This window comes from Tachysurus vachellii, chromosome 25, assembly GCF_030014155.1.
Source record: "Tachysurus vachellii isolate PV-2020 chromosome 25, HZAU_Pvac_v1, whole genome shotgun sequence".
NCBI lineage: Eukaryota > Metazoa > Chordata > Actinopteri > Siluriformes > Bagridae > Tachysurus > Tachysurus vachellii.
In genome coordinates, this window is record NC_083484.1 from 1,951,248 (window position 1) to 1,966,841 (window position 15,594).

The 15,594-nt window shown below is 39.3% G+C and overlaps 1 protein-coding gene across 8 annotated transcripts in view; it reads left to right on the forward strand.

Annotated features, from left to right (window-relative positions):
* The first annotated feature begins 219 nt into the window (after positions 1–219).
* pde7a (phosphodiesterase 7A) overlaps positions 220–15,594 on the forward strand; it is a 30,808-nt gene continuing 15,433 nt past the window's right edge. For 3 of the 8 annotated variants that reach the window (XM_060861257.1, XM_060861258.1, XM_060861260.1), the window contains exon 1: positions 220–1,412. In XM_060861257.1, coding sequence (XP_060717240.1) covers positions 1,275–1,412 — 138 coding nt within the window. In that variant the 5' untranslated portion in view covers positions 220–1,274. Of the gene's footprint in view, positions 1,413–14,248; positions 14,775–15,594 lie in introns of those variants that run through there. The other 5 variants (XM_060861262.1, XM_060861263.1, XM_060861259.1 and 2 more) reach the window with 4 other exon arrangements.

Here is a 15,594-nt window from a genome sequence, read left to right on the forward strand (position 1 = left end):
CCCCGGCGTGTGGAATACCCTCGCTGAGGTCCATATAGTCGGCGCACGACTGCATATCAATCGGTCCCGGAGTCGCCCAAGACGTCAAGCCAATCAGATCGCTCGAATTGAAATCGTGTTTCGATTTCATCCAATCAGATCCGAGTGCACACGAACAGCCGCATAGGTATTGGCTGGATTTTGTTCCTCTAAGCGGCGCTTTTCTTGGACAGCCTCCTGTCTGCATGTTCGGAAGCAGCTTGCAGTGTTTTGGGGGAAAGCAGGAAAAAAAAAGCCTGTGGAGTTTACTGGCTGTGCGTGCTTTTATTTTATCCTTAATTATAAAGAAAATAATTCCAAGAAGGCCACGTGAACGAAGAGGCAAAACACCAGCGCTGGAAAGATTTTATTCTTTCGAATTTATTTATTTATTTACCTTTTTTTTTTTTTTTTTTTTGGACACACTGGTGCATTGAGTGAGCTGTGAGAGCTGTGAGGTCTGATCTCTCTATCTGCATTGAGGGGAAGGGGAGAAAAAAAAGGACGGAATAAAAAGGGGCGAATAAAATGCGGCGCTGATCGGAACCCCACATGAAAAAAAAACGAGTCCCTGCTCATTTCCTGCTGGATTCCTTTCCTTAGTTACTTTGTTTCTTTTTTCTTCCTTTGTAAATTGCGCGTGCATGAATTCTCTCTCTCTCTCTCTCTCTCTCTCTCTCTCTCTCTCTCTCACTCTCTCTCTCTCTCCTGAAGTGGTCATGCCTTTTGTCTTTTTATTCGGAATCGTTGCGCGGAGCCATTTCACGATGAGGCTTGACTAACACACACACACACGCACACACACACAGAGGAGTTTAAAAATGAGGAAGCATTTTTTAAAAGATACTAAAAAGACCCAGGCCTCGTCGTCAGTATGGCCCGGTTTGCCTGAGAAAAGGAGGAAAGGAATGACAGCCGAATAAAGAGGGGACTAAAGGATGGACCACGCGTACAGAACACGGACAGCACCAACGACGGCGGTGTGTGTGTGTGTGCGCGCGCGCGCGACTTTACCATCGAGCCGAACAAAATGAAGCGATTCGACTCCTGAACGTCGGTTTATTGTGTTTCAAGAAAACAACAATAATAATAATAAAATAATAATAATAATAAACCCCTTTCCGGGGTTTTCCCCCCAAGACGCAGTTTAATGCCAACCCTCTGAGTTTTCTTTTAATTACCTTTTTTTTTAATTTATTTATTTTTTTTTTAACTTTGATCTTTTTTTGATCCGGATCCAGCGTTCATATTGTTCAATGGAAGTATGTTATCAGTTACCGGTGTTGCCTCTGGACAGGCCGGTTCCCAAGCACGTGCTGAGCCGGAGAGGAGCGATCAGCTTCAGCTCGAGCTCGTCTCTGTTCGGTGCTCCGGACCCGCGGCAGCTGGCGCAGGTAAAATCCCATCAAGTCGTTTATTTCAATTGTGCGTTCACATTACCTTAAACCTTCAAACCGTGTTTATGATCCAGGCTTAACACCATTGCATTTATACTTTACACACTTGCGTTGGTGTTCAATTGAGGTCTTATCCATCTAGAACACTTTTGTTTTGTACTTTATAATAGAATTGTTTCTTATTTATTGGGTTCACACTGAGGTTCTTACATCGAGATTATACTGGATTTGTACTTTATATCCACTCTTCTCTATATAGCTACTGTAGGCTTTATGTTTGAGATTTTTGCTTGTAGTTTTGGTTAATTTATTAAATACAGCTGGGGTTGGGTCTAAAATTTAGTTATTTTTTTTAAATACAATGTTTTACGCAATTAAATGATGTATATCTAGAATGATATAATACTTTTGTTTTGTTATCAAGATTTATCCAGCTGTGGTGATTCTACTGTAAGCTCCATACATATTCTACAGGAGTTTAATACTGGATTTGTTTTATATCTATCTATCTATCTATCTATCTATCTATCTATCTATCTATCTATCTATCTATCTATCTCTCAGTTGGGTTTTGATTTTTATAATTTATGCACATTATAATATATGCAGTTTGTATCCCAGAGCTTTCACTACTTTTTATGCTTATTTTATATGATGCGAGTTATGAGTATATACTACAGGGGTTTAATACTGAATGGTTTAATACTATTGTGGGGTCTATTTAAGGTTAATATTTTTTTGGAGTTTGTACAGGGTTCATTTTTAGTTATACAGAATAAAAATGACATGATGATGGTTAGACTTGTTTATTGCAAACTCTGAACATATTCTAGGTTTAATACTCACTCTGTTTTACTTCTGGATCGATTGCTTTTATATTTTAGTTTTATACATCTAGAGTTGGTTCCTCGTTTGTGATCTGTTCCTACGACAGCTTTTTAGTCTTTGGTGTTGATAATTCAGCGGCGTTTACACGGGTTATAATACTAATGTGTTTTTTTTCCCCCTAAGAGTTTATATTCCAGACTTTACACTACTGAATGTTATTCTAATTAATTTAGGAATTACACGCTTAAAGTTGTGCTTTTTAACTCTGAATATTTAAGCTACTGCAGGGGTTTAATACTGTAACCCTGTAATACTCGTGTGATTTAAACTTCAAATATTCACCACTAGGATTTTTTTCTCTTTTATACTTTTGGGTGTTGATCTGGAGTTTCATCCTTGGTTCATAATAATACTAGAAATTACTAGCTTACTTTTAATACTTGAATTGTTTAACACTAATATTCTTTATACTTCTAACCTTATTTAACCTTATTATATTTTAAAGTTCGAGGTCATAAACCTTGACTGCATACCACAGGGGTTTACTTTTAGAATGTTTTAATATTCATGTGGTTTATACTTTACTTACTTTTATCCGTGGGGGTTATATAATGGTTATACTCAGTTTTAGAAACTTTGGGAATATGTTACTGGAGTTTAATACTCGTGTGGTTTAAACTCCTGGGGTTTAGACATTAAAATGATTACTTCTTAAACTTAGGATTTCATTTAATGGTTATGGTTAGTATGTAAATTTGGGCATAAACCAGAAGGGTTAAATAACCGTGTGTTTTACACCCTCTGTATACCCTGGCGGTGTATATATTTTGGGGTTTAGACTCTGATCTTCATAATGTAAGGTTTATACTCTGTTAGACTCAGTGTTTATACTCCTTGGCCTGTACTTCGGGTTTGTCTTCTATCTTTTGGCTCTGTGTGCTCTTGGGCTGTAATCTTTAAAGTCTCCTTGGTCTCTTATCTTGAGCTGCAAGTTTGTAAATATTATAAATTGAGCGGCGTCACAGATGTGTTTACTTCTCAGTCTGGTTCTATTGGAGCTGGAAAAACATATGTAGTGACTTTTTTTTTTAAAAGATTATAGCTCCTGTAACTTTGGCTTGTCACGTGGGCAGCGGAATCGCGTCTTGCGTCCGAATGAAATTAATTGTTGGCCGAATCCTGAACCATGTAAATAAAACACACTTTTCTGTCAGAACCTACTGTAAGGTGTAAGGTGGGGAGAAGGAGGTAGTCCTGGTGTTCACAATATCACGTTTTCAGTTTGTGAGGAACTTAATGTTAGAATTTTGTCATACTGGATCTAGATGTTTGCTTCTCATGCACGATTTAGTGTTTTAGTATTCAGATGATTAAATCCATCTTGCAGTTCGGTATAAAACTTCAGGGTTGAAGAACTGTTTAGTTCTGTTTAGTAGCAACCCAGCAGTTCGTTTCTCAGTGGGATTATTGGTGTTATCCCTTCATCCAAATAAATCACAAATGGAGCTTTTAAGCAAAAATCGATCAAACGTCAGCATTCATACTGTTTGAGAATTGATGGATATAACGGTCAAAGGCCTTGGAGGCATGGGATAAATTTGTCAAATATGTGACGTGTTGCTTTCTGGCCTTTATATGGGAAGGCTTCCATGGCCTTTGTCTGGAATTTCATGTGCGTGTGGAATGTAGGACGGAGCCCTGGGTCCAAGCATAGACTTGTTCAAGCCTTTGTGCTCCTGTCATATGTAAACACGTACATGGGAGGGAATTGTTATGACGAAGAGGCTTGTGTTTGTGTGTTTTCTTAAGCACATTGTGGCTGGCTTCAGGTTGTGACGATGAAACGGGAATATCATGCTGAGAAGGAATGGGCCATTTATCTGGTGTAATCTTATTGGAGTTGTTGGAGTTTTCCTTGAAATGATGATAATTTTTTTTTACATATATAGTGAACCAATGTATATAGTGAAGAGCAAGTCTCGCTATGCTGAGACGTGTTGAAGAGGTTTACAGGAATCCCGGGGTTGTGTAAAACCAAAGCTGATCTGTGCCACGCTTGCGAACAGGTGCAGTCGTTTTAGTGATGGAGACGTGTGTAAATCGCGCCACATAAATGAGTGCGGATTTTTATTTGTTTAAACGGAGTCTGCGTTAGGTATTTCACAAGCTGCGGAGAGCTGTTCGCTTTTTACAAACATTGTGTCTGTGCAGTCATAAAATGTGAATGACTGACTCGTGCTGAGTGTGTGAGTGTGTGTGTGTGGGGTTATTCCATGCTGCCATGTTTGTCAGCCCTAAGGTGGGCTATGGTACAGAGTGAGGCAGTTAAACATGTGCTCAGGCTTTCGGGCCAGGAGTTTGGCAGCTTTCCAACTTCACAGATGGCCACAATGCTCTCTCTCTTTCTTTCTTTTACATTTTCTTTTTTTTTTCTTTTCACACTTTCTCTCTGCATTCTTTCACTATCATCACTCCGTCCCCCTTCAGTCCCACTCTCCCACTCATGTTCTTCTCAAACAGGCGCGTTTTTGTGAAAGAAGGCGTCTTCTTGTGTGTGTGTATATGTATATGTGTGTGTGTGTGTGTGTGTATACGTGTGTGTTTGTGTGAGTGTGAGTGAGGGGGGAATTTGTAATTATTCATATATAGACAAAGAGTGTATGTGTGTGTGTGTGTGTAATGTAAATCGAATGTCATCGTGCCAGTGCGAAGCTTTGACACGACCATCCACTGGGAAGGACCTTATGTTGGCCTTTGTTTGCCAAAACAACATGATTTTAATCATCATACGATGTCATCTTACACAAAAAAACCAGATATCTGGTAGATAAAAGCCGCGATTTTGTGTCTCAGATCCTCAAATTTACAAAACACAAGAGCACATAATGGTAGAAAGTTACAGCATGTAACAGCCATATATTTTATGTTCCGATGCAACAAATATATTCAGAATTATCAATCGAGTGATCAGCACATCATCAAGAGATATTAACGTTACGTTAAAACAGACGAACAAAACACGAAACCCATTTTCAAGAGCGATGCGTTGGAAATACTCTGGGACACCAGGAAGTGGTCATTTTTGACATGAAGGATTAGCAGAACTGATGTAACGTAACAAGATATTATTACGATTTATTTATTTATTTGTTTGTTTGTTTGTTTGTTTATTTATTTTTTTAATGAAAAATTATATTTTTGTATATCTTTGTAGTTATCTTCTGGCTTGGAAAGAACTATTAATCTTTTATATTCATTAGTTAGCTACAGTAGCTCTAGCTAGGCTGAAATCTAGCCAAATGAAATACGACAAATTGATGTTTATTTTGAAACCTGTAAGTTTTTGATCCTTTCAATAAATACTAAAACTGAGCATCGAAAAAAAACAATGTAAAACTGTGTGTTCAAATACGACGCAGAACGCGATATATGATCTGTTATTTTCAAGTTTATTTCTTTCAGCAAACATTTTCTCTTCACTTTTGCCAGGGGGTGGAGTTAAAAACCGTCAAAACGTGATGACCTAACAAAAAAGTTTATTATAAAATAAAAAGGGGTGTATTAACTATCCCAGAACGACGGTGTTACTATTTGTGTCGTCACTAAATGTTTTGTTCCTCACTTTTTGTAAATGATGTTGTTGATGTCTCATCTGGAGATGCTGCTGTATTTAAAGCAGGTTCTCAGCTGGACTTTTGATAGATTTTGGCTGTTAGTCATACGGACGCTCTGTTCGATCGGTGTGATGTCAGCTCACTGGTAGAGTTTACAGTGTTGGTCCTGGTGCTCTGGTGGAGCTGGTTTGTTTCGTCACATGCCCTGAAGACATCCTGCTGTGTCTGATTAGAGTCAGTAAGTGTTTCGACTGCGTTTAGCAAGGCGATAGTTCCTGCAAACCCCTTTTCAGCATACCAAATGTTTATAGGTGAAACCACAGTGTGTTTTGTAACAGTAGTAAAAGAGTGTGCCGTGTGTGTGTGTGTGTGTGTGTGAGGAAACTGTTTGTCGTACTGAAATGATCCAGGATTTTTCCGTTCTTTGAAGCCGTTGACAATCCCGTTGCCAAGACCACAAGCTCGAACGTGCGCAGGAGATTAGATCACAAAGTTTGACGTGACCACTTTGGCCCCAATATGACTTATCTTTACACTTTTCCTGCCACAAGCTTCAAAATCCTGGATCTGATTGGTTAACCAGAACACACATCACACATCACACTTTGAGAACTATTAATCAGTTTTAAATAAAGCTGTGTGTAAATGACGAACTAACTAACAAATCCTCATCTGGAAACGACGGTAGGCTTTTACGGCACAGCCGATGCAGGTTGGTGATGCGTACAAAATCAAATAAGCTAAAAACCACCAAGCAGTGAAGGAGTAAATCTTTTTGAGAGTGGTCATCAGATACAATATCATTACTTTTGTCATAGTTGATTGGCTAGTCTTATTTCAAGTGGCTTGGTTTTTCTTTCTGAGTCAGAAAATTCAGTCAGTGATTGAACAAATTGGACTAAATTTCTGGCGGATAAATGAGAATCGCAGGATATAATCAGTGCGATTAAAACAAAAACAACGAACAGGCTGCGACATTAAATAAAGCACTGCGGTTGGTTGTCTGCAATGTCAGTAAAATTGCCTCTTCCTGTCAGAGCTGATGATGAAATTGATTCGGACGCCACCAGACGTTGGGCTTCTCTTTGGTGATGTTCTGCCAGGATTTTTCTCTTCCTGCTTGAACGTTGGTTTGTGATTTGCCCTCAGTTACATCTTTAGAAAGCGCATACTCCATTGCAGACCGTCGCAGTTCCTCTGTTAAAAAAAGTCTCATTGTGATTGTGTGTTTCAGGTCATCGTACAGCTGTAGCGTGAAGCACCGTCCAACGAGTTTTGAATCGTTTAAGCTTTCTACACATCAGAACTCATCATGCTGCTTCTGTCAGCAGTCACACGATCAGTAAATACTGATAAAGTGCGCAGTCCTAGCTCACATGGTTGAGGCTCTTGGTTGTTCATCAGAAGGTTGGGGTCTTGCTCCAGAGATACTCCTTAATGACCCCATCTTCCAAAGCTGGAAGAAAGAACTTTGCTATTCTATATTGAATATGTGACAAAAAAATTAGGTCAGTCTTCTGCTTCAGCAGCTTCACTCTCCGGTTCTATAAGACGAGGTTCTATATTTTAAACAACGAGCACTTCCTTCTCATCCTTTGTCCACACTCTTCTCTTCCCATCGTTCTGGTACCTGATCTTCTCCTCTGTCCGTTTCTTGATGTTCTGAGCTGCTTTTCTGTTTTTGAGGCTTAACACATTGTTCCATCATGTGGTAAACTCTCAGTATTTGCTCTCTGATGAAGCCTGTCTTGATTTGTTGACTTTGACTTGTGTAAATCTTTGCTACATCTACAAACTACCCCCAGGCATCAGTTTTACCCCTTTTTTCGAAGGATCCCAAGGTTCAGGCACATCTGGTAAAAGTAACATAGGAAAAATATTTGAGAAAATGGTTGCAGTATAGAATCCTACATCACTTAAGATGTATCAGGAAATAAATTCAGTCCATTAATAGTCTTCACTGAATTACCATCACAATAGCACTTAAGTGTTTTATAATGGCAGGTCTTTAGTGTTGTGAATTTCACATTGTGCCCCTGGTGCACGTGCGGCTCTACACCGTCCGCCTCGGTGTCTATCATTAGCGTTATCGTGTGTAAACTGAGATACCGAACCAGTGTGTATCATGGTATTGGTAGGAAGTCTGAAATGGGAGAGATTAGCTGTCAGCGGTGCAGCGAGTGCTCGTTGGAGGCCTCATCCCGCACGCTTGGTGACTGTTTCTTCTTGAATTTGTTTATCTTCAGTGAGGCGATAAGGGTTTCATGCAGAGCCGTTGGATTGACGTAGTTTCAGGATGTGGTAACAATGCTGAATGAGCTGTTCAGTGTTTCACAAGGTGTTGTGTGTGTGTGTGTGTTGTCTGTGCATGCATGCAAACTCTAGGTTCAAGTCTGAGACTCACTAATCTGCCTGATTTTCGAGTTTTGTTTTGTTGATGTCTTATAGCTTTACAAATTATTGAGTATTTTGAACATTTTCATTCGCTTTATTCTGTCTTTTGAATTTTGCATTTGTTAATGATTTGTTCCACAACCAGTACCCAATATATTACATATTCCTTATAAAATATTATTAAAAATAATCCTGACGGTCAGCTAGCTGATGACTTAAGACCATTGTGTAAAGGGAAAAGCATCTCAGACTATATTATTATTATTATTATTATTATTATTATTATTATTATTATTATTATTATTATTAATATTCAAATTTTCTTTAAAGCGTTCTGCGATTATTATTTGAATATTCAATTTTCACCCACGCATGCATGAATAATGGCACTTACGACATAAAACGTTCTTTTGTGTGTGTGTGTGTGTGTGTGTGTGTGTGTTGGCTATAAAGTACACAGCGTGACCGTTTAAACTTTCTACAACTGGATGTCTATAACGGCATGTTCTCCAGTGTAATTTTTTTTTCGATGCTCTGCAGGTAAATAATTCATCCTTTCTTGGAGGATATTCCATAACAGTAAATATCTCTATAAATGGTTATATAAAAAACATGATGTCATTCTTTAATTAAGAAATATTAACATTATACAAAGATTAATTTTATATAAAAGGTCAAGATTAATATTAGACTTATTATGACTGTGGTGAGGAAAAACTACATTTCATGGAAGAGGAAGAAACCTTGAGAGGAACCAGACTCAAAAGTGAACCTCATCCTCATTTGGGTGACACTGGAGGGTGTGATTATAAACTGTTATAAACACCAGAGAGTGTTATTATGAATAATGTCCTTTCTACTGTCACATACAGTCTGACAATTGTGTATTAATTAGGAGGTTGTTGTCCTCAAACACCACCACGTGAAGTCACCATCTTCTCTTTGAAAATCTGAAATCTTTATGAAGAAGAATCCAGCTGGAACATCTCTAGATACCACAGGATCCTCTCAGGGGAGCATCAACGTCATGGTGTAGTCCTTTGCTTCACCGGTTTTAGTCCTATAACTCCATGACCTTCTGTGGTTTCTTCTTTACTGTTCACCTTACTGCGTAATTTGAATAGTCTAATAACAAATGTTTTGAAAATATGATCTCCTCCCCTAGTTGCGAGATCTTTTTTTCCAACAATATTCTGCTCATGTTCCTTGTTTGGATGCATCAACAATGCAAAAGTGCGTGTCACGTGTCACAGCGTGAACAGCTCTCTTCATCTTCATCACTGCACCAGAACAGCTTATATGCTGTTTTTCTTACACAGAAAAACAAGCTTTAGATATCAAGCGTGTATTAACGGTAGTTTTTTCAGGGTCAGGGAACGCCTGAAACCCGACATCGACCCGTGACCCGACCCGCAGGTTTCTCCTGACCTTTTATCCCCTGACCATCAGCACTGGATGGAGATAATGTCAGTTATTCATTCATGATGCTTTTGTTGTGATGTCTGTTTGTTTACTGCTTCTCATTGTGCTTGGTCTTCATATAATCACATAATTACTCACAATGGATAAACTTCAATTCGATTTTTTAATTCAATTTAAGTTTATTTGTATGGCGCTTTTTACAAGTGACATTTACAGAACATAACCATAGAACAAAAGGTTAATATAAAGAATAATATAAAGATTAATAGAATATAAACTCTTTGTATATTTTAGCTTCGTAAATTCTGGACGAGGAAAATTCTGGACAAGCTTTTGCTGCACGAATTAAGGATGTGTGTTAGTACGTTATTTCTTATTGAATGTTTCATGTTAAAGTGAAAATAATTTAAAAAATACTGATTAAATATTAATTACACGGAAATCTCATTAAGACAATAGCAAAGACAAAAGTCTAATGAATCAAATCAGAAATGAATCGAATTTTCGGTTCATGTCTGAAAATTTGGCAAGACCTGATGATTTATTTAGACGATGGAGCATAGGCCACGCCTCTTCTCTGTTTTCATTGGCTGCCGCACAAAACTCGTATTCTAAACTATTTCATATTCACTATTTCAACTATCTTCTATTTCACTGATATTTCTTTAAACTTTACTTCAAAATACAGCACATTGCTTTAAGACCTACAATTTAACATTATCGACAAGTACACCCAAAATACGACATGAAATCCTAATTATATAATCTATCTATCTGTCTATCTATCTATCTATCTCTCTCTCTCTATCTATCTATCTATCTATCTATATTATTATTTTTATTTTCATGTTTATTTATCAAACGTAAAAAACCTCTACAAAACTTTATTTCCATATTAAATAGTGACTTCTTTTGAAAAAAGAAGATTAAAAAGAGGGAATTTTATTTTTGTGTACTAACTTTACCATATTTGCAGCTTCTAAAGGTAAAAATAATTAACCGTTTACTCTAAATAATTAAGTCTGAATGAAGTCTTTCCACTGTATGCTTCGAAAAAAGTTTTTGTTGTTTTGTACGAGAGACTGCACAGGAACGTCCAGTGCAGTTGTGAAGCTCTTTAAAGCAGCTCTGAGTTTATGAAGCGTTCCTTTAATCCGAGTCAGGCCGAGTTTGAACAGGAATCGTCACGGCTTCCTCTTTTGCTCGCTCGTTTTTTCATGTGCCTGCTAATGAACGTATGAGGAAGAACAAAGTGCTGATAAACTGACCGTTATTGCGCTAAGGGGAAAGAAAGCAGAAACAGACTGCACGTGTTTGAAGGAAGGGACACGACCGCTTCCGAGCGAGGTGACCTCACTACGGCACTGAATGGAATGGGGGAAGTTATACAGTGAAGCGGGAAGAAAGAAAAAAAATTTATAAACATGTGGTGAATTTTGTAAAAAGGAAGTTGCTCTGTATTCTTGCAGCTGGAGATATATTATTTATACTTTCTTTATTATTTTATTTATTAATTTTATCTTTGAGACGTGATTATACAGGAGGTCGGAGGTTATTACCTTAGCGACATTAGCGGCAGAGAATAAATAAATCGAGGTATTGCTATGACCTATGACCTCCAAAGATTTAATAATAATTAAATAATAATAATTCAATTATTAGAAAATTTTATTTGACCTTTTTACAATTGTAATTGTACCTTTTTTTGCTACTTTTATTGCATTTAATCAGAAATATATTAGACCAACAGTTAATATTCATATGAACTATTAAATTGAAGGAAGTCTATTTAGCACCAGAAGTAGAATTAAAAAAACTGATGGAAGGAGTCTCCAGTATCGGCGCTTACAAACAGTTAGAGGTAAAGCTGGAATTTTTTGTTTTCCCCAAACAAAGTAGGAAGTTGTTCCCTTTTGTGCTCGCATGCTAACAAGTGACTTTTATTTTGTCTCTGAGAGAAACATAGCTGCTAAAGTGTAACAGGAACTTTTTATGGCAATTTCTATAAATAAAATAAAAGTATGTCACTTTAGGAAGCTTTGTGTTGATAAAAATATCTCTTTCTCTTCACCCACACCTTGATTGTTTTCCTGTAACAGCACTTCACTAAATGTTTTAGCCCTTAATTAACAGCTCTAACGAATACAGAGGGTCATGAGTGTGAATGTGGGCGTGGCCAAAGACATGACTGCGGCCCATCCCTGAGATAATGTTCACGATTGACTCATCGAGCAGCTCGCCGATAACTTGTGACTGATAAATCAAAACAGAAGATGATGATGATAGTCATCTTCGTTTCCTCCCTCACCCTGTGGGACATGTGGTCACACGCAACATTGTCCCATTTCCTGAGTTTGGTTCGGGAGTCAGCAGTTTCGTACTTGATCTCTCGATCCCTAATCCGCATGACTCTCGCCCCTCGCCCACCTACGGTCTCTGGCACTTCCCTCCTTCTGTGTGTGTGTGTGTGTGTGTGTGTATGTGTGTGTGGTTCAGTATATGACCCTGTAAACATACAGCGAGGAGTTTGTATATTAAATCCATATAGAGTAGGAGCTTATGTGGGTGTGTGTTCAAGCTCAGGGCTCGTGTGTAGATTATTTCCAGACAGTAGAAGTCGCAGTTAAAATCGCACCCTTTAAATAAGTCTGCATCGTGTGGAAAGTCATGTGAGAAACAGCGAGAAGTCTTGTGTGTGTCGTAGCGCCCGTGGTGCGGTGTTCAGTTCGCCTAACGTGCTGCTGGTCTATTTGTGGAAACTCTCCTCCACAGACATATGTGGTGATGTCGATGCTACGACGGGCCTAATTTGGGCTGCGGGAGAGCATTTGATTGCACACCTGTTCTCAAAACGAGGTGTTTGTGAGTCTAAGGCCGTGACCGGGGAATGGACTGGAACATGAGGCATAATTGGTTAAGAATGGAGATTTTTATTTAAAATTACTGCCGTCATGGTTCCATAGTTTGGCCTTGAAACCAAATCCAAAATCAGTTAAAAATAAATAAATAAAAATAAATAAATAAATAAATAAATAAATAATCAGCCTTGTTTCATTTGGTTTTACCCACAAACATAAACGATACGTTTCAAAATATACACTAAACAGCGAAAAGTATGTGAAATCCTCTACGTCAAACACGTTCTACAACCAAAGCCATTAATATCAACTCGTTTGCCTCTTTACTGATATAAAAATATCCGTCTCTCAGTTCCTGTCTTCTGCGAAGCTTTCTCCTAAATGTTAGATGATGGCTGTGAGGATTTCTGTTCAGATCAGACACTGATGTTGGGATGTTACTGATGCTCCATGCACTGATTCTTCCAAAGGTGTTCGATGGGGTTGAGTCAGAGTCATGGCTCTGTGCAGGACACTCGAGTTCTTCTACATGAACCTTAATCTCCAAGCCAGGTCTTCATGGAGCTCAGGGGCTTTGTCATGCTGGAACAGCGTTTAGGAATCTTGTTTCCAGTGAAGTGAAATTCTAACACTACATTATTTACCTCACAATCTAGTGGAATAGTGTCTAAATATTTGATTTGGGACACCTGCGGTATCAAATCACCTCGTCTTTGTCACAGAAAGCTCATTTTAATAGTTTGCTGTGATTGATCAATTGCTGAAATGAATATATTAATCGATTGCCTCACATCTTAGTGGTTAGCACGTTCGCCTCACACCTCCAGGGTTGGGGATTCGATTCCCGCCTCCGTCTTGTGTGTGTGGAGTTTGCATGTTCTCCCCTTGCCTCGGGGTTTCCTCCGGGTACTCCGGTTTCCTCCTCCGGTCCAAAGACATGCATGGTAGGTTGATTGGCATCTCTGGAAAAATTGTCCGTAGTGTGTGATTGCGTGAGTGAATGAGAGTGTGTGTGTGTGTGTGCCCTGTGATGGGTTGGCACTCCGTCCAGGGTGTATCCTGCCTTGATGCCCGATGACACCTGAGATAGGCACAGGCTCCCCGTGACCTGAGGTAGTTTGGATAAGCGGTAGAAGATGAGTGAGTGAATGAGTGAGAGATTGCCTCACAGGAAAATCGTTTGAATATTTTGTCGTGATTGGTTCACGGCAACCAATCAACACGTCACAATTGTCAAAATGGGTTTCTTCACTAACCACATGTTGTGGGTGTATAAAAAGCAGCTTCATTTATTTAAAATATTAGTATATTTAAAATGACTGGAAGAAGAGCCTATATAACGAGAAGCTAGAAATTGTACATTGTACATTGCTGAGAAATTGTACATCGCTTGCTGACGTTTTCATGATGAAAAAGTTACGAATCAGCAAATTTCTGTTTGGTTTTGAAAAGTCAGGATGTTTTGAAACCCAGATTTCATGGAATAGGTGCAAAATGGTTTTGTTGTGAAGACTATTAGCCAAGTAATGAATATTAATGAGCAGGGGGTGGGGGCTGCTTTCTGAATATTTATGAATAAGATGAAAGGTGTGTGTGGGTGTTGGGGGGGGGGGGGGGTGTTGGGCATTGGGATATTTAATATATAATATGTTTTTAAATAACGTAAGATTTTAGAAAAAGGAACAAGTTCCTAATCTTTCATTGGGATGTTGTAGGTTTGTGCAGTGTATTATGTAGTAAATGGAGTGTACAGTGTGCACTTGAGCTGCACTGATAAGGAGACGAGAGCGTGCTCGGTCCCTCAAAGCCCCTCCTCCTACGTGCGTCAGAGGATCTGCTGCTGTGATTCGCTGTCGCTTGGAAGCTGTGGAGATTGAGGGGGCACGTGAGGGAGGTGGGGTTTATGAGAGGCGCTCATGGCCGTCACGGACAGCTGGTTTGTGTATGTCTGCGTCTCTCCGCGGCGCCTGTCCCATGATTGGGTGGTCAGGTGACGGCAGCATGGCTAAGACAGCTGCACTAAGCTCAGCACTCAGCACGCTGTCTGGGCCTTAAGCTTGAGTCTCTGACAGACAAACACACACACACACACTCACACACGTACGCCCACATTCTGACACACACAGTAACACACACCCACACTCGGAGACCGAGATTATGATCGTCTGTGTCCTCAAGGTCCAATGGGAATAGCTCTGATCTGGTCTTTAATTGGCTTTCTCATCAGATGGATTTTCTTCAAGGTAGGTCTTGGAGCTAACTGTAGCTTTTATTTCCTCTTCGGGGGAAAAAAAACAATGTTTTGTCTCTGACTTCACCCAACAGCTAGCAACTCCGACTAGTGTTTTTAACACTGGCATGACTTTCTCCTCCGGTAGAACTGTTTTACTGAAGGAATCGGTCACTCTGTGGCACAGCGGAGCAGAGAGGATTCCCCGCTGAGTCTAATCCCGACCCGCCGTGCCACTGTGCGCTGCGCTCGTTCCCAATGCAGCCATAACAGTCACCTTGGCCGAGCGAATACGTGTGCAGGTGGACAGCTAGTGATATGCGGCCTGGAGTCGTTTCGCAGACAGCCGCATAAAAGCAATATCTGATCCATTTTGAAAGATTCTTCGTTTACGACCGAGGTAATGCGTCCAATAGTAGCTCCATGATCTTTACCGTCGTCCACAATCTAACGAAAATAGCTAGATCGGACAGGGTCGGACGGTTCAGACTGACATTGATTAAATCTGTATAACCGTCAGCTAGTTACCGAAGACTTGAAGTGTAATTACTGAGAGCAGTTATATACGTAAATACGTTATGGTTTCTATAGTAACGGCTCACTCACTGACTTGATCTAAGCGATTCGATCTGTTGGCATGCTTAGGGATAAGATTTTTCCATATTTGCTATTCAAGGACAAACTTCGTTACTTCACTGATATTCCTGATTTCCCTATAAAGGCTCATGGAGAATTTTTTTATTTCTTACGTGATCAGCAGCTGAAGTATGAATTGCGTTTTGCGAGCATGTAGCACCATGATCGTTTAGTGAAGTACTACTTCCTGTATAACT